This window comes from Crocuta crocuta, unplaced genomic scaffold (assembly GCF_008692635.1).
Source record: "Crocuta crocuta isolate KB4526 unplaced genomic scaffold, BGI_CrCroc_1.0 scaffold17, whole genome shotgun sequence".
In the NCBI taxonomy this organism is placed as follows: Eukaryota; Metazoa; Chordata; class Mammalia; order Carnivora; family Hyaenidae; genus Crocuta; species Crocuta crocuta.
The window spans coordinates 5226487-5252471 of NW_027532041.1; the positions used below are offsets into that span (position 1 = coordinate 5226487).

The window sequence follows — 25985 nt, forward strand, 5'->3', positions numbered from 1 at the left end:
TTTATTTTAGTCTATAATTTTTTTAATTTTTATATTTTTACCTTTTCTTTCTTTCCTTTCCCTTTTTTCTCTATCAAGCTTCTTTCAACAAGCAGGCTGAACACACCTAGGATCTAGCTTTCTTTACTTGATTTTTTGTTTTGAATATTCAAATTTTTGTTAATATTTTTTCTCCCTCCCAAATGAAAAAAAATGAAGGAATTCACCCCAAAACAAAGAACACGAAGAAATGACAACTGGGAACTTAACAAAGATATAAGTAAGATGTCTGAAAAAGAATTTAGAACCATGATAGTAAGAATATGAGCTGGGGCTGAAAAAAGCACAGAAGACACTACAGATTCCCTTTCTGTAGAAGTAAAAAATAAATAAATAAAATAAAATCTAGTTAGGGCAAAATTAAAAATGCTATAACTGAGATGCAATCTCAAATGATATTTGCCATGACAGCAAGGATGGATGAAGCAGGGCAGTGAATCAGCAATACAGAAGACAAAGTTATAAAGAATAAGGAAACACAAAAAAGGAGGGAAACAAAGGCAAAAGATCACAATACAAGGCTTAGAGAACTCAGTGACTTATTAAAGAGAAATCCTAATCATAAGAGTCCCAGAAGGTGACCAGAGAGAAAAAGAGGCAGAAGGTTTATGTGAGCAAATCATAGTAGAAAACATTCCTAATCTGGGTAAAGACACCGACATCAAAACCCAAGAAGCACAGAGAACTCCCATTAGATTCAACAAAAACCAACCATCACCAATGCATATCATAGTTAAATCAAATTCACAAAATACACAGACAAGGAAAGTATTATGATAGCAGGCAGGGGTAAAAAGTCCTTAACCTATAAGGGAAAACAGATCAGGTTCTTATCAGATGTATCCACAGAAACTTGGCAGGCCAAAAAGGAGGATATGTTCAGGATATATTCATCGTGCTGTACTGGGAAAATATGTAGCCAAGAATGCTTTATTCAGCAAGGATGTCATTTAGAACAGAAGAAGAGATAAAGAGTTTCAGAGACAAAAACTAAAGGAATTTGTGACCACTAAACCAGCCCTGCAAGAAATTTTAAAGGGGACTCTTCAAGTGAAGAAAACACAAACAAAAAAAGACCAAAGCAAAAAAAAAAAAAAACACTAGGAAGGACCAGAGAACATCATCAGAATCACCAACACTACAGGCAACACAATGACAAGTAGTTCGTATCTTTCAGTACTCACTCTAAATGTAAATGCTCCAATCAAAAGACACAGGGTATCAGAATGTATACAATAGTAAGACCCATCTATACGCTGCTTACAAGAGATTCATTTTATACCTACAGACTGAAAGTAAGGTGATAGAGAACTATTATGCTAATGGTCATCAAAACAAAGCTGCAGTAGCCATACTTACATCAGACAAACCAGATTTCAAAACAAAGAATGTAACAAGAGAGGAAGAAGGGTATTATATCATAATTAAGGGGCCCATCTACCAAGAAGATCTAACAATTACAAATATTTATGCCCCAAACCAATGTGAAACACCCAAATATAAATCAATTAATCACAAACATAAATAAACTCATTGATGATAATACCATAATACTAGGGGACTCTAACACCCCACTTATAGCAATGGACAGATCATCTAAGCAGAAAACCAATAAGGAAACAATAGCTTTGACTAACAAACTGGACAGGATGGACTTAAAATATATATTCAGAATATTTCATACTAAAGCAGAATACACATTGTTCTCAAGTGCACATGGAACATTCTCCAGAACAGATCACACTGGGACACAAGTCAACCCTCAACAAAGGCAAAAAGATCCAGACCATACCGTGCATATTTTCAGACCACAACACTATGAAACTCAAAATCAACCACTAGAAAAAATTGGGGAAGACCATGATTACTTGTAAATTAAAGAACATCCCACTAAAGAACGAATGGGTTAACCAAGAAATTAAAGAGGAAATTAAAAAGGACGTGGAAGCCAATGAAAATGGTAACATGACAGTCCAAAACCTCTGAGATGCAGCAAACGTGGTCATAAGAATTATATAGCAATCACAGCTTTCCTAAAGAAGGAAGAAAGGTCTCAAACACACAATCTAACTGTACACCTAAAAGAGCTGAAAAAGAACAGTGAATAAAGCCCAAAACCAGCAGAAGAAGGGAAATGATAAAGATTAGAACAGAAATCAATGGTATCAAAATCAAACAAACGGCAGAACAGATCAACGAAACCAGGAGCCGGTTCTTTGAAAGAATTAACAAAACTGATAAGCCCCTAGCCAGATTGATCAAAACCGAGAAGGGATCAAACAAATATAAATAAAACATTTTTAAAAATCTTAGAAAGTACAATACATAGCATACAGTTTATTATCTGTTAAAGCAATAATGTCATCACATGCCACTGTAGCCTGTGGTAACCTACTCTCCATCCATGAGAATGCAAGTGAAAAAGACAAGTAACATCTTAGTATTATTAATAGTTTTGGCTTTGTGGACCCTATAATAGAATCTCAGGAATTTCCCTTTCCAGAGTCCTCTGGCCATATTTGAGAACTACTGGACAAGTCACTTAATGGTGCTAAGAAAACTGGTTATGTCCATGACAGGGGGTAGGGATGGACAGAAGCCTACCTCACACCATACAATAATAAATTTCAAATGAATTAAAGGTGTAAATGTGAATCAATTTTTACAAAAAGAATAAGAGAGATAGATTTAAAGCAAAAAATGCTACTTGAGAAAAATATCACTATAGTACTGTCAAATAGAAAGGAATTTCACAATCTTCTCCACAGTACTTGCAAATTTAGTTTACGCTCTAAATAAACAGAACCAATTCTTTGAAAAACAGTTATAATAGAGAGAAAAATAGTAAACTAAAGGATTAGCATCTTGGATCAGTATTTCTTACAGTGAGATCTATCTACATTACAATGGGGCACCAGGGTGGCTCAATCGGTTAAGTGTCCACTTTGGCTCAGGTCACAATTTTGCAGTTCATGAGTGTGACTCCTGCACTGGGCTCTGTGCTGACAGCTTGAAGCCTGCAGCCTGCTTTGGATTCTGTGTCTCCCTTTCTCTCTGTCCCTGCCCACTCATGCTCTCTCTCTCTCTCAAAATTAAACATTAAAAAAAAAAAAAAGAAAACCTAAGTTCCACCTCTGACCTACTAAATCAGATCTGTGGGTATGTGGCTCTGCAACAGACAGTTTAACAATCACTTCAGGTGACTCCTATGATGACCACTAGGGTTCAAGAAGGACCATTTAAGATGATTTTTTCCCCTAGTTTGAACTTGTAAAATAAAGGCCCTAGAAACCAGAACAAGAATGCAAGCAATTTAAGAACAGTCTGATTTAGGATTCTCAAAAAGAAAAGAGAGAGCACTCAAACAGAAAAAATCATGAACGAATATGGACTGATTACAACCAACCCCTCAGAAATACAAGCAATTATCAGGGAATACTATGAAAAACTATATGCCAACAAACTAGACAACTTAGAAGAAATGGCCAAATTCATAAATACCCACACACTACCAAAATCCACACAGGAAGAGACAGAAAACCTGAACAGATCCAGAACAAGTGAGGAAATCGAATGAGTTATCAAAAATCTCCCAACAAATAAGAGCCCTGGGCCAGGAGGCTTCCCTGGGGAATTCTACCAGACATTTAAAACAGAATTAATACTCATCCTTCTCAAACTATTCCAAAAAATAGAAATCGAAAGAAAACTTTCGGACTCATTTTATGAAGCCAGCATCACTTTGATTCCCAAGCCAGACAGAGACCCAGCAAAAAAAGGAGAACTACAGGCCAATATCCCTGATGAATACAGGTGCAAAAATCCTCAACAAGATACTTCCAAACCGAATTCAACAACACATAAAAAGAATTATCCACCAAGATCAAGTCGGATTCATTCCTGGGTTACAGGGCTGGTTCAATATTTGCAAATCAATCAATGTGATNTGATGGGCATGGAGGAGGGCACTTGTGGGGATGAGCACTGGGTGTTATATGGAAACCAACTTGACAATAAAGTATTTAAAAATAAATAAATAAATAATAAAAATAAAAAATAAAACAAAAAAAGAACAGTCTGGCTCACGAAATTAAAGAAACTCGTATTAGGAACTGCAATTTTCCTAAAAAAATAAACAGTCTCCCAGGATGTAAGCACAAAAAACAGATCCAAAAAGAAACTCTGGTGCACAAGCTCTCTCTCCAAATTAATCAAAATGTTTCTCTCTAGGAAATAGGAGAATACAAAATTTATAGAACGTTGGGTGAACAGGCTGCATTCAGTTCAGTCTTGGCCATCCTCTGGTCTACTTCTTTTAACTGCACAGAAAAGTATTACTTTATAAAAAAAAATCAATTCCTTCCAAGACACTGTAATTTGGATGTAGATGGCAGGTAAGGAATGAGTGTGAATATTTGCTCAACATACTAGGATTGACATCAGGATTGACACTGAAATCATGTGGGAATTGGTGGTGATGCACAGCTGGTGAAATAATGGGTATTTATGCTTTTACCAAGAAATATAGATTCTAATCTAGAAGGAGAGAAACACTGCCAGATCACCAAAGGCTAATATGTTCACTCCTCATATATCTGTTTTTCTGCTTCCTAGGAGACACAACAGAACAGTCTTCTCTTTGGAGACCAAAAATCAGCACTGTGTGATGGGGGATACAAACAGAATGCTAAAGCTTCAGAGATTTTTATTTTTGCATATTCCTATGATGTGCTTTTATTTACAAAGAGAAAAAGAAAACTTTTAATAAAATATTAGAACGTCATAAGCTAATATATTCATCCTGCCTCAAACAATCTATTCTCAAGGTGACAATGTAGTGCCACCTATTGGTTAAAAAAAATGCAATTCTCTCGTTGTAAACATTTAGAATGAAAAATTTCCTATCTATTAAAAACTGCAAATAACAGTATAATGAACTCTTTGTGCCATCTATCTTCAATAACTATCAATTCATGGCCATTCCCCTTTTTTCTATACTCCCACCCAATTTGTCTCCACCTCCCAATTTTGAAATTGATTGTCATACATTATTTAAAGAAATGAGATCCATTAAGTCATCAATGTGTCTTTTCTTTGAGCGCCATGTCTATAAATGCAAACATCAATATACGCGCATATGTCCTCAAGTACTAAGAGGACATATGGAAAAAAATGCTGTTATTATCTTAAGCACATCCAAGAAATTAAGTAGCTTTTCTGAGAGCGAGCTAGTGAGCAAGACAGAAATACAGAAAGGGACAGAGAGAGACATACAGAGATATGGACAGAGGAAAAAGGATTTTATAAGTATCAACCCAGCTACCCACTGATAAAAAAAATATTGTCTTCCAGTTTCTTCATGTATAAAAATAAGGTGGTGGTATTATTAGAAAAATCTAGAAGACTGGGGCGCCTAGGTGGCTCAGCTGGTTAAGTAACCGACTTCAGCTCAGGTCATGACCTCCTGGTTCATGAGTTGGGGCCCCACACTGGGCTCTGTGCTGACAGCTTGGAGCCTGAAGCCTGCTTCAGATTCTGTGACTCCCTCTCTTTCTGCCCCTCCATTGCTTGTACTCTCTCAAAAAAAAAAAAAAAAAAAAAGTTGAATGCCTAACAACTGGGCCACCCAGGCGCCCTAGCAATGTGTTTCTTTAAGTTGATTTTCAAACTTTATAAGTAAAAATACAAAAATAGACCTCTTTAAAAAAATAATAAGACATAGATAAATCCTATCTTTTTAATTTTTTTTTATGTTTTTATTTATTTCTGAGAGAGAGAAAGAGAGAGAGAGAGCAGAGGAGGGTCAGAGAGAGAGGGAGACACAGAATTTGAAGCAGGCTCCAGGCTCTGAGCTCAACGCGGGGCTCACACCCACAACCCTGAGACGATAACCCGAGCCAAAGTCGGACACTCAACTGACTAAGCCACCCAGGCACCTCGATGAATCCTATCGTTAGGACCCTCATGTGTCACATATCTTTATTTAAAAGACTTTGTGGATACTCTCATAACTAAGTCCTCTAGATGAAGTCTAGAATGTTCTACAGCAAATACAGTTTTCAAGAACTAAAAAGCGGGACAAATTATAGGATAGAGTTATACTATAGTAACATGCTCCAGAACAATCCACAGGGTTCAAATGAGTCACAGTCTATGTCAAAAATATCAAAAGCATTAAGTTATTTAAAAAGTACCAAGAACATTAGAGGATACAAGCTAAATATAAATTATTCAATTTTTTAGCATGAAAGGAAAAAACATTATGTTTGGAACCTGTGGAATGCATAAAATATACAGATTTTTTTCAATTACGGGGATTTCACTTTTAAATCTCTTACAAGCACTAATTAGGAAAATTGCTGACTAACTTTAGATAATTCCAAATCCAAATCTTGTGGTTATCTCTTGTTTATACATTATTCTGTCAGTAGGATTACAAATTCTATAGACTACAGTGTGCATTTTATCTGCCAAATTGCAAATTAGTAAATTTGGGGGAATATTAGTGATTATTAGTGATTTGGGGGATATTATAATATTAGTGAATAGTTGGGGAATATTAGTGAATATTAGTGATTTGGGGAATATTATAATGAAAACAATATAAGGAACTAAACAAAATGGTATGTTATAAGAGGAAAAATAATTATGCAGATATTGTTAAAATACATCTTTAGTGAAGAGCCAATGATACTTGGTCAACAATTCAAATTTATTCCTGAGAAAAACATATTCAACATTTAGTCTTTAATCTCATTTAGTTAAAAATGTACATTTGCTAATACAATTTTTAAAATTTTATTTATTTTGAGAGAGAGAATACCAAACAGGCTCTGCACTGTCAGCACAGAGCCCAATGAGGAGCTCGAATTCATGACCTGAGGCAAAACCAAGAGTCAGGAGGTTAATCAACTGAGCCATCCAGGTGCCCCAATTGAAACTATACAATTTTTCCTAAATTTTTTTTAATGTTTATTTTTAAGAGAGAGAGAGAGACAGTGTGCAAGTGGGTGAGGGGCAGAGAGAGAGGGAGACACAGAATCTGAAGCACCCTCCAGGCTCCAAGCTATCAGCACAGAGCCTGACATGGTTCATGAACCATAAAATTATGACCTCAGCTGAAGATGGACACTTAACCAACTGGCCCACCCAGGCACCTCTAAAACTATACAATTTTTATTTACCACTTCAACTGGGGAACATAAAGGCGAAAGAAAAAATCAGATGTTCAGATAATCCGCAAATCTGATCTCGGCCCAAGGTTTAAAATTATTTTTGAGCAATTTTTTTCAGTTCTCTATTAGTGTGCACTTTGATCCTAGTGATCAGGATGCATGCTATAGTCATTCCTGAACATGTGACCTTTTTTCCAACTAACACATAAATCCAGAGTGTATTCTGATGACTTGGATTTGTCTTTTTGGGGAGGTGCAGAAGGGTGGTGCTGGATTCTTTTATTAATTATTTAAGGGAAATATGTTTTATTCTTCATATTATATGTAAGGTTGAATGCTGTGTGTGTGTATAAATTAATCAATTTAAGCCAGATAATCTACAGAGGTAGAAATTAATGAATTTCAGTTTATTTTTCCAATTTTCTAGTCAACCTATTGAAATTACCGTAAGAAATATGACTTGAGGGAGAAAAGAGGTGAGCTAACAGATCCACAACTGGATGATCACTTTCTCAATAATGAAGAGCTAACTGTAACAAAGCAGGAGCTTACCATATATCAACTCCATCCATACACAGGAGTCGTTAAATTTTAAACCCTTTTGAACAATTATTATTTATAATCAGTCTATAACAGATTAGTTTCTAATTGTATAACTGTGATTTGTTTGATCATCCCTTTCACAGATACAAATGAGAGCCTCTAAATGCACAAAGAATGGAAAGGTTCTTTGCACCCTCTGCAATCATTCTCCATCAGTTGTGATTAATGCAACAATTCTGGAATTACTCTCAGGCGTTAATTGTACTGTATATTCCCTAATAAGACAGGGACAGCCTCCCTGAGGATTTAAGGGTCATAGTTTCTGTCAGAGGACTACAGATGAAGATTCTATTTTTATACTACCACTCTTTATTCTGCCCATGAATTAAAAAAAATTTTTTCTATAAAAATATACAATTAAATTATACAAAAATACAATTTTGCAGCCAAGAGCAAAACCAAACTTACAATGAATACATACTAAGGGGTCAAAATGTACCTTATGGCCTCTGAATATTAAACATGCTGTACTTTATGTCCCTGTACTGAAGTTTATAGGAACTTATCCCTTAGTACCACACATGCTACTGACTATGAACAGTAATCACAGCACTGTAACTTGCAGAGGAAAAGCACTCACACTGTGCTGGCTCTCTATCTCCTCGTGCTTCTGCTGCAGCGCCTGGGAGGCCCGGATGGAGTCTCCAATCCCCCACTGGGCTCGTAGTTGTTCTGATCCAGGCCCTTCAAGCCAGTTCACAACCTGTAAGTGAAAGTTGAGATGAAATGTTAAAACAATCAGCTTTCCAAACATTCACTGTTTTCTCCTCCCAAAGTTCCTTAAATATTTTAATTTAAATTCTTTAAATTCTATTGTAAAGGCAGTAAATATTTCTTTTGGAACTATATGGCCATAATCTGACAAGTTTTCCAAAACCAAACTTTGAAAGAATGTAGAGTACAGCAACTTCTAGGCTTTCAGCTATCTGATCATCTGCCAGGCGAAAAGACATGTGGAATGCCTCCATAAAAGAGGATTAAAAATTAACTTACGATAAGGAAGTAAGAGAACTAAAGGATTTAGAATTGCAAATGATATCAGAAATGACATTGGTCAAATTTCTTATCTAACACTTAAGAAAATTGAGTTTCAAACATTAAGTAACTTGCCCAAGGTAATATAATCCATTATTCAAGACCTCGGACACTAAAAGCCATGTGTCCTGACTCATAGCCTATTGTTCTTCTCAAAGTACTAATAAAACTAAATGAATTAAATAACTAATATGAAACCAAAATACTATTTTTCTCTCTTTGAAAATTAAAAACTGGGGCACCTGGGTGGCTCAGTCAGTTAAGCATCCGACTTCGGCTCAGGTCATGATCTCATGGTTCGTAGGTTTGAGCCCCATGTCGGGCTCTATACTGACAAGTAGCTAGAGTCTGGAGCTTGTTTTAGGTTCTGTGTCTCCCTCTCTCTCTGACCCTCCCCTGCTCACACTGTCTCTCTCTCTCAGAACTAAATAAAATATTAAAAAATTTTTTTCAAGAAAATTAAAAACTGCAGACTTAACACTACTGGAGTACCCCAGAGGGTCCTGGGATGAATTAAACACGCAGACCCACAGACCATCTGAGGTCCCACTGGTACCACTTAGTAGGATATAAGGTGACGAACTAAGTTTGCCAGAGCAGCATCAGACATTTTTCTTCTACCAAGTCCCTGAAGCAGTCTATGGTTCAGGTATAAGGAGATGAGATCCATATGGGACAGATTTGGAGGGCACTCTGGCATCAAAACTCCATAGCCCTCAGTGGTATACACACTATAAAAGTCCTAAATTTGGGGCACCTGGGTGGCTCAGTCAGTTAAACGTTTGACTCTGTATTTCAGCTCAGCCAGGATCTCGTGGTTGTTAAGATATAGCCGTGCAACAGGGCTCTATGCTGACAGCATGGAGCCTGCTTGGGTTTCTTTCTCCCTATTTCTCTGTCCCTCCCTTGTTTGCACACTTGTGTACACACACACACTCTCATCCAAAAATGAAATAAAACTTTAAAAAAGTCTTGAATTCAAGGATGCCCAAAGTTATGCCTTCCATCAAGTATTAGTAATTCTCCCTACCCAGACCCAGATAATTTTTACTATAAAAGCAATGTCAACTAAACACAGTTGACATTTTAAATTTTATGTTTTCAAGGAAAGAGAGCTAGATAATTAACTAAGCAAAGATCAAAGTTTCATGCAGAAAGAGAAAAGAATTGTGTTAACTCTTTACCCAGAAACACACATTAAAACTACATGGACATAGTAAAATAACTTTAACGGAAAAAATAATAATATTATCAAGTTTTACCTGTTACTAAATTAAAATAAGGAATTCAACAACAGATGTATGGTTATGCCCCAAATGTAAACTGTAGATAGTTCCTAAGAAGTGAATGACAATGTGTCTGTAGCACAATGTTACAGACCCTGTGGATAGACAGGCTTACCTTAGAACTTTATAACAAAGTATTCCAGACCTGTATACATTTTGGTTATTATCAGGTTGAAATATATTCCTTTAAAAATCTAATAGTTCATGTAATTTTTAGTAGTTGTATAAAGTACCACATCATAGGGAAAAATCATGCATATTTCTTTCACTTAATTTTTCAGATGCACTGCATTTTCATGTTACTCCAAATTTAAGTGCTACATCTAATTCTTAAAGAGTACAAGTAATTTCCATCCTGTGGTTTTCAGTTAACCTTATACTATAAAACTATAATGATTTTCTATGTGAGTACAGTTAAAATTCTCAATAGATACAAACTTTTCAAAAAAATTAATTTTTATTTTTTAGAGAGAGAGAGACAGAGCATGAGCTGGGGAGGGGCAGAGAGAGTGGGAGATACAGAATCCAAAGCAGGCTCCAGGCTCTGAGCTGTCACCACAGAGCCTGACACAAAGCTCAAACTCATAGACCATGAGATTATGACTGAGCTGAAGGTGGACATGAAACTGACTCAGCCACCCAATCACCCTGCAAACCTGTTTTTAAGAAGACTGACCTCCTTGCCTGCCTTCCTCCCCCCGTTCTATCTGTCCAATCAACTATTCAATCAGCAAACCAACCAACCAACCCACTCCTTATTAAAAGCTAAGTAATTTATCACCTCAAATAACTATTAAATCACTTTTAAGACTCTAGGTCTCTAACANAGAGAGAGAGAGAGAGAGAGAAGTTCATATGCAGCACTTTTTTCTCTAATTCTAATATTGTTTGCCTAGTAAAGATTTTCAGTAGACATCTTGAATTCAATGACAATGTATGTTAGTATACATTATAAAACCGCTCTCTAAAACATGTTTCTATTTAAACATTCAAGTAATGAAAGTTTTAAATGAGAATGACCTGTGCAAAGTATACAAACTATTGCTTTTAAAATGCTTCTGGCAAACTGGAAAAACAGAAATCTCTTCAGGCATATTTTTAAGTATTAGTGAGACTGAATAAATTGCAAATGCTTACTTACTAAAAGTATATGATCTTTAGTGAATTATCTCTATGCTCTTTGCCCCTCTATGTCTACTTTCTTAAATATTAATGTATTTTCAGCTTCTACTTTCTCTTTACAAGGTTTTAAAACTAGGGAGCAAAAATTTAAAGATAAAAAACGTTAAATAATATTTTTGATTCACAGAGTAGCCTTAAGTGCTTTAATTTTCTTATTTAAACCGTTTTCAGAGTCCTAAATTCATCTGCAAATCTTTGCAGTCAAGTCCTTTTTGGAATACAATGCTTTGCTCAATATCTCTACATTTTCTGCTTTAATCTTTTGTATGAATTATCTTACTAGTATGCTAGGATAGGATACTAGAGTCCTGTTTTTCTCTGCTAGCCTGGGGAAAGTATCACTCTTTCATAGAGTGAGAAAGCACAAGGCATGAGTTTCAATTCTGAATTCTGGCTCTGCTCCTACTAGTAGAAAGACTTTGGTCTGTCCATCTTTAAAATGATGTCTATGCTACATACCATACAAAGCTGCTGTCATCATATGTAAGACCCTTAGCATAGTAGATAAATACTAGTAATTGTTTGCTTCTTTGCCTTTCCCATTTTTCTGAAGAAGAAAGCCTAGCTCCTTCTCTCTATTCAGTCTTTTTACTAGGTTTTTAATTCCAGCATAGTTAACACAGAGTGTAATATTAGGTTCAAGTGTACAACATGGTGTTTCAACAATTCTATAGATTATTCAGTTACCATCATGATAAGGGTACTCTATAATCCCCATCCCCCATTTTACCCATTTTACCCATCTCCCCTTTGATCACCAGTTTGTTCTCTATTGTCAAGAGTTTGTTTCTTGGTTTCTTTTTTTTTTTTTTTTTTTTGCCATTGCTTATTTGTTTCTTAAATTCCACATATGAGTGAAATCATATGGTATCTGTCTTTTTCTGAATGGCTTATTTCACTTAACATTATACTCTCTAGCTCCCATCATTTCACTGTAAGCAAATGGCAAGATTCATTTTTTTGTGGGTGAATGATATTCCATTGTATATATACACCACATCTTCTTTATCCATTCATCGAAAGATGTACACTTGGGCTACTTCTGCAATTTGGTTACTGTAAATAAATTTATTATATATGCAATAAACACTGGGGTGCATGTGTCCCTCTGAGTTAGTATTTTCATACCCTATGGGTAAACAACCAGCAGTGTGATTGTTGGATTGTAGGGCAGTTTTATTTTAAAAATTTTGAGGATCCTCCATAAGTTCTTCCAGAGTGGCTATACTAGTACAAGAGGGTTCCTTTCCCTCCACATCCTCACCAACACTTGTGGTTTCTTGTGTTTTTGACGTTAGCCATTCTGACAGGTGTGAGGTGATATCTCATTATAGTTTCCCTGATGACCAGTGATGTTGAGCATCTTTTCATATGTCTATTGGCCATCTGTAGGTCTTCTCTGGAGAAATGTTTTTTTATGTATTCTATTTTTTAATTGGATTGTTTGTTTTGGAATCTTGCGATGTAGAAGTTCTTTATATATTTTGGAAACTAACCCTTTATTGGATATATCATTTACAAGTATCTTCTCCCATTAAGTAGGCTTTTAGTTTTATTATTTTCTTCATTGTGCATAAGTTTTTATTTTGATGTAGTCCTAATAATTTATTTTTGTTTTTATTTCCCTTGCATAGAAAAAAATGTTGCTACAGTTGATGTCAGGCAAATTACTGCCTGTGCTCTCTTCTCAAATTTTTATGGTTTCAGGATCTTTAACCTATTTTGAGTTTATTTTTGTGTATGGTAAAGAAAGTGGTCCGGTTTCATTCTTTTACACGTTGCTCTCCAGTTTTCCCAACACTATTTGCTGAAGAGACTGCCTTTCTCCTACTGCATATTCTTTATCCCTTGGTTGGAGATTAATTGACCATATAACTGTGGGTTTATTTTTGGGCTCTCTATTCTGTTCCATTGACCCGTCTGTTTTTGTGACAGTATCATACTGTTTTGATTACTATAGCTTTGTAATATAACTTGAAGTCTGGAATTGTGATACCCCAGTTTTTTCCTTTTTCAAGACTGCTTTAGCTGTCTTGGGGGTCTTTTGTGGTTCCATCCAAATTTTAGAACTGTTTGTTCCAGTTCTGTGAAAAATGCTGTTGGTATTTTTGACAATAATTACACTAAATCTTCAGATTGGTTTGGGTAGTATAGGCATTTTAATAATATTTTTTCTTCCAACCCTTGAGCATGGAGTGTCTTTCCATTTCTTTGCACCGTTTTCAATTTTATTCATCAGTTTTTTATAGTTTTCAGAGTACACGTCTTTCGCCTCTTTGGTTAAGTTTATTTCTAAGATATTTTACTGTTTTTAGTGCAACTGCGAATGGTATTTTCTTCATTTCCCCTTTCTACTTCTTCATTATTAGCATATAGGAATGTAACAGATTCTGTACATTGATCTTTTATTCTGCAACTTTACTGAATTCAGTTATCAGTTCTAGTAGGTTTGGGTGGAGTCTTTAGGGTTTCCTATATAGGGTGTCACATCATCTGCAAATAGTATTTTACTTCTTCTTTACCGACTTTTTTTATGTAGTCCAATTATTGTGGCTAGGACTTACAGTACTATATTGAATAAAAGTGCTGACGGTGGACATCCTTGTCTTGTTCCTGACCTTAGGGGAAAACTTTCGGTTTTTTCACCATCGACTATGATGTTGGTTGTGGGTTTTTGATATATTGCCTTTATTACACTGAGGTAGGTTCTCTCTAGACCTGCTTTGCTGAGGGTTTTTATCTGAATGGATGTTGTACCTGTCAAATGTTCTTCCTGCATTTATTGAAACGATCATATAGAGTTTAGCCTTTCTCTTATTGACGTGTCGCCATTCACTCTTTATAATGTTTCACATCTGCATTTTACAGGAAGATCCCTGAGTTTCTTAAGGAAGTCCCTGATCTGTTTTATTCAAAGTTTTAAAAAAAGAAATAAAAAGAATAAGTCTTAAGGAAGTTTATGTAAACATTTTGAAATAATTTTCCATTTCCTTTTTGGAATTCAATCCTCATTGCTTGCTATGTATTACAAATACAGATTTAAAGACAGATATAAAATGGGTAAGGGTGGAATGAAAGCCTCTCAAAAGTTTTTAACTAATTAATAATGCGCTATACGTTATTTTTTAAAACCTAACATATTAAACATTTAAACTCTGATTTTAGAATATTCTACAATCAAAAGAAGCAGGTTAGTATAAATCATGGTAACTAAGAAAAAACAATTCATTAGCATGGAGCTTCCAAAGAGCCTTAAATTTAAAAATAAATTTTAAATAAAGCAAACATACCCCTGGTGCAAAAAAAGTTACACAGTCAAGTGCACATATAGTTTTAATGTATGCTGAAAGTGATTTTCCTTAGTATGCAACATCAGTAATATAGACACAGTAAATGTATGACTATTTCTAATAAAAACGATGCAAATTGAGGTTGACGCCCTAGTAAACAAGTCTATTTAAATGCATTAATGATGAGGGTTTGCCAAACTAGGCTATAAAATTTATTTTAATCAGGACATCTTGCTCTCAATCTGAATATTAACTTACTGCAGAAAGAGTTTCATGCCCAATCCATATCAATGTGACCCCTCAAATGGTTACATTTACATTCAAAGTATAACCTTGGAGATGTACTCTTAAAATCTACCATGACAAATATTTGCAAAGGCCAAAAATACATGTGATTATACAACATTCTTTGCTCGCCAGGCTGATTTCTAAAAGCTGCATGAGAGAATGTGTGGAAGACTGTGGGGGTCAAACCACGCAGAAGGGCATGTCCAGCAAGCATCAAGCATCCGATCTGAAGAACTGGGGAAACTGGAAGCACAGCCTCCAGCTCTATATTTAGGCAAGCAGGAGTGTATCCTATTTTTTATCTGTGATTCCTTCTTCTACAAAGGAAGAAAAGCACATGGATGACCTGAGAAATAACATTTGCAATGCTGGCAGTAATTACTGCCAGAGTAAATAATGAGAATAATGACAGCATATTTCAGTGAAGTGGCATCAGCTCCTACCCAGAAGCACGTGAAAATCTAATTTTTAAATGTAGCAGCAGTGGCAGCATGGAGAACCTCTGCATACCACATGAACTCTTAATGTTACCAATTTAAACCATCGGGTATAAATGATAATTATACTGGTTATTACTTATCATATAGTTTATCTATTAGAGCTATTGATTTCTCTTTCATTATGCTGTCAGTGATAAGATAACAAAAAAGAAATTTGGAAAAATTAAATTTTCACTAATTTAGCATAAACAGTGATAATCAACTTTATGGTTATCTTTATATAAGCGAAAATTTTTTTTTTCATTTTCCCCAAATTTGCAAAACTATAGTCAGTACAGTTTATGTTCTGTGTATGCTGACATGATCAATACACATTACTATATAGCTACATTTACATAATCATTCTGACAAGAGAAACAGATCTTTGCCTAAAATGTGACCTTTGAAAAAGAGAGAGAAGGAACCATTACATGAAGATTACTGTTCTAACCAATTAATGTGTAACTCTCATTAAAAAAAAAAGAATTGCAATAAAGGTTATTTGTTTTAACAATAATCTTAATACCATCATCACCATCATAAATATCTATATCACCTCCCTTCTCTAGTTTCTTACCTGAGCTGGTCCATCATTTCAAAAATGCATGTGCCACTGGTTTTTTATCATACCCACTGATCTCATATAACAAAGCATAAATGCTGGGTGATCCCATCAACTGTGTTCTCTGTGCCTGCACCTCAACATCTAGCTAAGAAATGGTAAAGTCACACAATAAGCCAGAAAGTTTCTGCCATAAATCCAAAATCAATACTACCTAAAAAAACAGCTAAAGCTGTGTGATAATTTTACTCTTTCAACTCTCACAAAGAAAAATTTGAATCCTCTCTACTTTTATTTTAACCTCATCTTCTTCAGCCACCACTACCCACCCCCACCTCCAAACTTGTACCTCTAAGCAAATGACCTTTCTCTCTCTCTTACTTTACAGAAAAAAAAAACACATCACACAGGAACCCCTTCATCTTCATGACGTCTGACTTACATGGAGGCACCTCTGGCTCCATCCTACCCATCATTCCTCTTGTTACAATGGAGTTCTCCCTGTTCCAGTCTAAAGTTAATCCTTTCAACTGTGCTTTGGAATCTATTCATTTCTACCTTGTCAGAAACTTGACAGTATTAACTATCCTTTCTTTCCTGTATATTCAACCTCTCCTTCCAAACAGATACTTCTTGCTGGTCTTTAAACCTCTTAGTTTTCCATATTACCTTAAAAAGAATAAACAAAATTATACCTGACCCCTGTTGTGAGCTGAGTTGTATTCTCCATAAAGGTGAAATTCCTGAGGTGCCTGGGTAGCTCAGTCAGTTAAGCTTCTGACTTCAGCTCAGGTCATAATCTCATAGTTTGTGAGTTTGAGCCCCACACCAGGCTCTATGCTGACACTCAGAGCCTGGAGCCTTCTTTGGATTCTGTGTTTCCCTCTCTCTCTCTCTCTCTCTCTCTCTGCCCCTCCCCCACTTGTGCTCTATCTCTCTGTCTCTCAAAAATAAATAAATATAAAAAAATTTTTTTAAGTTGAAATTCCTACCCTTAGTACTTCAAAATATAAATCATATTTATCTGAAGATAGGGTCTTTAAAGAGATAACTACACGGAGTTTGAAAATAAATAAATAAAATCAAGTTGTCAGGGCCCTAATGTGACTAGCACCTTTAAAAGAAGGGGAAATTTGAAAAAGACAGGTACAGAGGGAAGGTAATATAAGATACAGAAAGAAGATAGGGCACTGACAAGCCAAGAATCTGGAACAGATTCTTCCCTCACTGCCTTCAGAAGGAAGAAACCTTGCTAACACCCTCAACTTAAGACTTTTAGCCTTTAGAACTGTGGAAAAATAAGTTTCTGTTGTGTAAGCCACCAGGGCTGTGGTACTTTGTTACAGCAGCCTTTACCAAACTAATACCACCCTTTTTCTATCACTTCTAGGCACTGCTATTCTCATTGTTCCTTCAGAGACAAAATTCTCAATGAGTTGTCTACACTCAGTACCTCCTTCACCACACTTTACTGTCATTCCAAATTCACTCCAGGGTACGGACAGCCCTTCATGCTTGAGGAGCACCAGTAGCCTCAATTTGTGCATTCTAATGGACATGGTAAGCTGTCCACTTATTTGATCTTTTAGAGCATTCCAACAGGGTTACCAACTCCACCCTGAAATGCTCTCTTCCCTTGGCTTCCAGGGCACAGACCTCTTCACACTTTTCTCCTCCATCTCTGGTCAATCTTTCACTGCCTTCTTTTCAGTAATATGCTCCTCTATCTTGCCATTAAATAATGGAGTTTCTCAAAGCTCAGTTAAAAAGACCTCTTCTCACCTAGCTCAGCACTTTCCTCGGGCAATTCTCACCCACACTAATGCCTTTAACTGTCATTCATACATGATGACAAACAACTATGTCATCAGTCCAAACTTCTCTGATGTCTGGACCTGTTTGGGACTACCCTTCTTTAGGGTAGTGTCTCAAAGTCACCTCAAATTCAACATGTCTAAAACCAAACTCATGATTTTCCACACCCTTTTCCACCTACACTTAAACCCAGTGTTCCCTAACTGGACAAGACTACTCATCAAGTCTTGCAAGCCAAAAAAATGATTCATCTCTTATCTTCTCACCCTTACTCCCACCACTCTCCTTCTTGGGACTTGGCACAATTGCACTTTTACTCACCAATGTATTCTACCTAGCACAAAGTCACACTACTGTAGACATTCATTTTTTAATAAGTGAGCAAATAACAGATACTATTAATAGAAAACTCATTATATGCTAAACACTAAGCATTTTATAAACATTATCTTCTTTAATCTTTGAAACAGCCCTATTGAGTAGGTATTATTGTTGTTGTTATCCTCAGTCTACTGGGGAGGAAGGTAGGACACTGAGAAGTTATACTTCCTTCCCAAGAATAAACAACCTGGAAGTCGTAGAAAAAGGTGGACCTGGATCACCTGGGTGAGTTATATATCACTGTGTTATTCTATCTTTATGGTTTTCAAAAATACTCTCAAGCTACTGGGCTGAAGTTTACCTGGGTTTAATACTATCTATAATTTCCAGATATATTACATAGAAAAAGTTAGCTACAATTAATGTGTGCTTAGAAATGTTTCCTTTATATGTGGCTATCATGAGAAAGACTAAATCCTTTGGCCTGGAATTCAAGATCTTCCATGATCTAACTTCCCCTTCCTTTCAAGGCTTTTTCACTCTAACACCCTGATGTTCTAGTCAGGAGTCAACAAACTCCTGCCTGCAGGCAATTGTGACTACCCATTATTTCCGCAAACAAAGTTTTATTTTAGCACAGCCACACACATTTGTTTACATTGTCTACACATTACAATAGCAGAGTTAAATAGCCATAGCGCTCCAAGAACTGTACAGTCCACAAAGCCTAAACATTTACTAGTTGGCCCTTTATAGGAAAAGTTTGTCAACAAGTGAACCAGATTTACAGACTGGACTCTAGTGCAATGGAGATAAATATAATAGCTACCATGAATCAAGCACAAGGTTCTTTTGACAAACCTTTATAAAGAGGTTTTGTTACCTCTGTTTTAGTTAATGATAGAATGGAAGGGAAAGAGAGAGGGAGTTTAAAAAAGAAGGAAGTCAGGGGTGCCTGGATGGCTAAGTCGGTTAAGCATCCAATTTTGTCTCATAATCTCATGGTTGGGGAGTTCAAGCCTCACATCGGGCTCTCTGTTGTCAGGGAGGAGCCCACTTTGGATCCTCTGTCCCCCTCTCTCTCTACCCCTCCCGTACTCATACACACTCGCTCTCTCAAAAATAATAAACAAACATTAGGAAAAAAAGAAAGTCAGACTGAGGCACAGGTGCGTGAATAATGTGATCATGATTACACAGTAAATAAAGAAGAAATGGGTTTAGATCATACTTGCTGAACATGCTTTATGATTCAAAGGCCAAAAACTTCCCATAGTGACTTACTGCTTCTTTTTCCTCAACAGAGTTTGGAATTTCATACTGCTAGTATTTATTCATGTTATTCTTTCTCCTGCACAAAATGCCAATTTTCCTTAAAACCCAAAGGAGGTGCCTGATGAAGTCTTTAACATGGTCTTGGAGAAGAAGCTCAAATATGCTAAATCTTCCTAGATTACCTACAGCCAGAGGAACAATCCCTCCTATATAAATGCTCACAACATTTCAGTCATACCCTTTAATAATAAGACTCTGTCACCTTAACAGAATGATAGCAAAAACCAAATCTACTTTTACATAATTCTATAGAAAACCTACTGCAATGTCTCCTATATAATAAGCACTTAAAAAATATTTATCTAATGAATGAATTAATATTGATAAAAACATTGGGATATTTCAATGTGGGATTTTTTTGAGTAAGATATTTAAGATTTTTTAATAATTCAACAGATGAAAATCAGGATGTGGTCTAAATAACAGAAATGTCTTAGTATTGAATTTTAGTATTTTTAAAAGTTTTAAAATTTTTTTTTACTTATTCCTGAGAAAGAGAGAGAGACAGCATGAGCAAGGGAGGGTCAGAGAAAGAAGGAGACACAGAATCTGATGCAGACTCCAGGCTCTGAGCGAGCTGTCAGCACAGAGCCTGATGCGGGGCTCAAACCCAGAGAACCATGAGATCATGACCTGAGTCGAAGTTGGACGCTTAACCAGCTGAGCTACCCCGGCGTCCTGAGTTTTAGTATTTTTAGCCTACTGTTTTAACAAAAAATTTAAAAGGAACTAAAGATTTGTTAAGTATTAAATATATTTAAAGGTTTCTATCAGCATTAAAAAATAATGAAGTTTATTTTTAAAATTCCTTGTATTACATGTCATCATTTTGCTAGGAAAGAAAAACTCTCCATAATGCTTAAATTAACAAAAGACAAGTTATTAGAAATTAAGAATCAATAATCAATAATAAAAAGTTATTTATTGCAAGAATACAGAGACCAGAATGTTTCCAAACAACTAGTTATTTTTAAAGTTCATAATGATAGAGTAAGATGTATGCTCATCACTGTAGAAATAATATAGTTTTAATGCAAATGCTATTTGTAAAGATATCAATAAAATGATTTTAGTCCTATTTGATAGGACTTAGGTTCTCTATATAGTATAAATAAGGCTTACTATAAAATCAGTCACAGAGGAAAAATTACTTTTTAAGACCTCTTACATTTAGAATTTTAAAAAGTTAAATATATTCAAATTAGATACCTACCTGCATTACTTTCTGCTGAATCTCCTCTAACTGTGTACGCTTACTACGTTGTCTACAAACTTCCTGGTAGCGAGTATACTGCTCTCTCAGCGAATCTAATAACTTCATAACCTGTGGTTGGGCCAGCAGTTCATCATCCATAGGAGACCATGAGACCCCTCCATCTGAGCCATTAAATCGACGTTGCTGCAATTCGGACAACAATTCATGCCCTTTATGAATGAAAGATACACAGTTATAATTAATATCCATAGAGAGATACAATTCTTCCTTATCAATCTTCTCCATTCTAATTTTTTATTTTTAGATCCTACCTGCCTATATGTCTACCTAACTACCTACCAGGTCACAAGCTCTGAAGTGCACTTTAAAAAAAAATTTTTTTTTTAGGGGTGCCTGAGTGGCTCAGTCAGTTAGGCATCCAACTTTGGCTCAGGTCATGATCCTGTGGTCCATGGGTTCGAGCCCTGCATTGGGCTCTGTGCTGACAGCTCAGAGCCTGGAGCCTGTTTCAGATTCTGTGTCTCCCTATCTCTCTGGTCCTCCCCAGCTCGTGCTCTGTCTCTTTCTGTCTCAAAAATAAACGTTAAAAAAAATTTTTTTGTTTTTAGGTTTTATTTATTTCGGAAAGAGAGAGACAGCGTGATCAGGGGAGGGTCTGAGAGAAAAGAGGAAGACACAGAATCCGAAGCAGGCTCCAGGCTCTGAGCTAGCTATCAGCACAGAGCCCAACGTGGGGCTCGAACCCATGAACTGTAAGATCATGACCCGAACCGAAGTCGGACACTCAACCAACTGAGCCACCCAGGTGCCCCTGAAGTGCACTTTTAAATTTATATAGAAATAAAGTGGAAAATTGCATATATGAATATATATGTACACATAAACTATATATATGCTATATATCATATCATATATCATCAATGTATATACTATATGTGCTACACTATTTAGTATTTTTTTTTTCTATATCTGTCATTACATTCTTCGTTACTTGTGGATTCATTACTCAGGGAATTGTGCCAAACCAATCCCCTTTCCCTGAAGAACACAATTACACTCTGGGATTTCTGTCTGACGGTAGTAACTAGTAAGTTCTATCTGATACTAATCAATACTAAGCAGGATGTTGTAGGATTTCAGTCTTAACCCATACCCTAATCATAGCACCTAATTAATCATAGCACCTAAGACGAAAGCTAACAGTGTAACAACATGTATGATTAAGGGAGAAAGCTTTATTACTGGCATAAAATAAAATTTAAATAATCTGCTTACAGGAATCTCTACAACATATTAACTGTGAATCATGACGGGCCACACTGGTGTAAGAACTGTATTCATTGTTATTAAATTATAGCAAACTCACATTTGCATTCATGCATGAGAAATTAAAATTACAGAATGTGCAATATCTAAAACTGTAAGTCTATTAGCAATTTTAAAAGTGAATAAATCACAAACTGTTTTTCCAATACTATTTGAATTATTATACAAGGACCAAAAAAATATGCAGATACTTTTAAATTCTCTTCATCTTTATTCAGGGAAATGTCTTAAACTTAAATGGCTTTAAATATATGGAGGGGGAAAGAGGGGAAAGTGGGTGCTGGGCACTGAGGAGGGCACTTGTGGGGATGAACACTGGGTGTTGTACGTAAGCCAATTTGACAATAAATTATACTTAAAAAAATAAATATATGGAAACAATTTTTATTATGATTTGAAGGTATTTCCAGTTTCTAAAAGATAACCAAAATTATTCTAAACTTCTCCATTTTTATACTCTCTTCCTATCCTTACTTTAAGACTTAAGAGCAGGGGTGCTTGGGTGGCTCAGTTGGTTAAGCGTCCTACTTTTGATTTTGGTTCAGTCATGACCTCATGGTTCATGAGTTCCAGCCCCATGTCGGGCTCTACACTGAGTGTGGAGCCTGCTTGGGATTCTCTTTCTCTCCCTCCCTCTCTGGCCCTTCCTGGCTCACGCAGGCACAAATGCATGTGCTCTCTCTCAAAGTAAATAAACAAAGAAAAACATAAATAAAGTTAAAGAAAAACACTGAAGAGTCAATAACATATTAAAAAAAAGGAACTTAGTGACACATAAAGTTAATTTTAAAATACAAATTTAAAAGTTTCTTAATTCAAGGGCTTCAGTAGCTTTCGAAATGTTAAATAGAAACACTGAATTATGTTTTAAATCTAGAGTAAGCCATATTTTTACCGACAATCTACTGTCCCCGCTAAACATGAAGTAATTCAGAGATTACAATTATTTCTTTGTTCTCTAAGGAAGTTAAGATCTATACCATGCTGAAACACTTGGCACAACTTAATCAATACAATGGAAATATTCTGAATTTATTTCTTTACTCTTCATTATGTTTTATAATTAGGAGAAAAACTGCTTCAAAGACTTTTCCCAAGTCTCTATATACACACATACATTTTTATATAGTTTATACACACACACACACACACACACACACACACACAGAGCCATTAAGATCAAAGTCATTTATTTTTTCTGCTTTTACAATTGTTACCCTTAATGTTTTCCTTATGGAAACACTTCCATTAGAGGAACAGTACCACATAATGATTTCAAAGACCATACTTTGACACCAAACTGCCTTGGTTCAAGTCCCAACTTCAGCATTACCAGTTGGGTAACTAGCATAAGTTACTGAGCCTTTTTTGCCTCTCAGTTTCCCCATCTTAAAATTTGGGTAACAGTAACCTGTTTTTAGTGGTATGATGATAGAGTTTAATAGTTACTCATCATGAGCAAGTTTTTCATATCCCTAAGCCTTGGCTTCCTTAAGCACAAAACAGAGAAAATAATACGGATTATCTCAAGAGATCATTAGGAGAATAAAACATTAAAATACCTAAAAATACAATCATAGAATGTAATGACTATTCAATAATCCTCACAGCAATCCAATGAAATGGAAACTTTTACCTCTATTTAACAGATAAAGAAATAAATACAAATATTTCAAGGGAGAAATAATTTAACTATCATTATTAATACTTTTTAAAAATATTCTGAAGTATATTAACACAATATTAGGTTAAACCAAAGAGCAGTTTGAAAATCCCCCTCGAATTTCTATCACCTAATACATGCTTAATCAATGTTTATTCATGAACCAATCAATATATGATTGGTTTATTAGATTATGATTATCACTGATAAATACATTTTTTTCTTCTTACCTGTCTGAAGAACTGTTTCAGGATCAACTGATGGAAGAAAGTTTAAATCCACAGACCTGGCAAACACCAAAAAAATAATTTTCTGAAACTATATTTCTGGGGCACCAGGTGGCTCAGTCAATTAGGCATCTGACTTCAGCTCAGGTCATGATCTCATGGTTTCGAGCCCAAGTCGAGCACCACATCAGGTTCTGTGCTGAGTTCTGTGACTCCCTCTCTCTCTGCCCTTCCACTGCTCCCACTCTTTCTCTCTCTCAAAAATAAATAAAAATGTTAAAAATTTAAGAAAGAAGAAGAAGCCAATTAGAGATGGGGCGCTTGGGTAGCTTAGTTGATTAAGCATCCAACTCTTGATTTCAGCTCAGGTCATGATCTCACAGTTTGTGGGTTTGAGCCCTGTGTCAGGCTCTGTGCTGACAGTGCAGAACCTTCTTGGGATTCTCTTTCCCTGCCCCCCGTCCCTTCCCCACTCTTTCTCTCTGCCTCTCAAAATAAAATTAAAAAAAAAAAAAAGAAACCAATTAGATAAGTAAATAATAGTAGCCCCCTCAAAAATCTGTAATAAATAAAAAAATACACTACTTGGAAAAAAGTTTATTATTATAGTATTATTTCAAATATATCAAACGAATCCATTTTAGTAACATTCCCACTGCATATCTGTTCCAAAATGAAATGTGTGACTATAAAATAACCCAGAAATCTTAACATTAAAAATGCATGGAGCCATCCTCCAATCAAATGTTTACTTGTCTATAGCAGCCTCTGAGCACTGCAAATAGTCTCTGATATTCGTGTGTGTGCATGCCCCAAGCAGTTATACTCTCTTCCCTGTACTAACTGGGTTTCATTTGCAGCTGGACTATGTCCTGTATTTTCTTAAACATATAAGGGAAGCAGAAAATAAAGGGAAGATAGGGTACCTGCAAATCAAAGCCTAGCTGGACCCTGCTGCTGAAAATGACAGGTCTTGCTCTAAATCTTTCACTTTTGTCAATTAACCTAGACCCTCACCTCCTGCATGGCCTGGATGCTTCCTGAGGAATGACATTAAAAAGGTGATGAAAATTTCTAAGAGAAGGGACTTCATTTTCTGGGATTTAAAAGAGACTAGGCAATAACACCTGAGTTCCTTTGGGGAGGAAATGACAAATACAAGATTTCATTTGATACTTCATGCAGTCATGCAAATCAGCATTTCCCAAAACACTCAACAAGATACTACTGGATGGAGAAAAAGGGTTTCCATTGGCATGTGAGTACAGGAAGTTCTAAGAAACAAAGAAACAGGTTTCTTTATGGGAATGCTTTCTCGGAACCTGTGATCTGCAAGTCTCTCTCAGAACCAGTCATTCTCAGAGAGGGAAACGTGGTAAACAGCATTAAGCTGTGACCATGAACCCACTTTCAACGGGGACCTTCTTAGGACGTCTTTCCTTACAAATACAACTTTAAGAAATTTCAAATTACTCTGGTGGACTATTCAAAATTCAAGAAATTTGGCCAATTTTTGTCAAGCAACTTGTATGACATTTTCAACTCCTAAACCCTAACATATAGCATATGGGTTATCTATACAACATGCACATAGTTATACACATAAACATTTACATTTTATATTTTTATATGGTATCTATAGGGCAGTAATGTTCCTAAATGCTTGTTGTGACGTTAACACAGCAAGTGATTTCTATTCAATTTGTTTTCATATTTTTACTCTGCTTTAATTAAGATTTGGTTGGTGTTAAACTCCAACCTTCTCACATCCCTCTTACCTGATTGTCTTAGTTAACTGGTTTGTGACTATATTGTACTCATGGAATAATAAGATGCATTTTATCAAGGTTCCACTATACTTTTAAGGTCAGATTCAAAAGATCTAGACAAGGATGAATGTTGACCCTTTCAAATTTCCTAATGAAAAAATTACTGTTCTAGCGACCACTTTGTTGAGAAACCAGAAAGGGTTAAGAGCTTTTAATTGGGGAAAGGGATATGGCCTATCAACAAAAAATGATAATTGTTAAGGTTGTAAAGTTCAATGGAAATCTGTTATAATGATAAATTTAGTCAGTTACATTTAGAGAATACAACTGAACAATTATTTCATCCAATGTCATAAAACATTAAATTCAACTTA

At 35.7% G+C, this 25985-nt stretch overlaps 1 protein-coding gene across 3 annotated transcripts in view; it reads right to left on the reverse strand.

Moving 5' to 3' along the window:
• SESTD1 (SEC14 and spectrin domain containing 1) overlaps positions 1-25985 on the reverse strand; it is a 99802-nt gene that overhangs the window by 28008 nt on the left and 45809 nt on the right. For all 3 annotated transcript variants that reach the window (XM_077776280.1, XM_077776278.1, XM_077776279.1), the window contains exons 7-9: positions 23846-23901; positions 20624-20835; positions 8398-8520 (exon numbers count right to left, since the gene is read on the reverse strand). In XM_077776280.1, coding sequence (XP_077632406.1) covers positions 8398-8520; positions 20624-20835; positions 23846-23901 — 391 coding nt within the window. The remainder of the gene's footprint in view (positions 1-8397; positions 8521-20623; positions 20836-23845; positions 23902-25985) is intronic.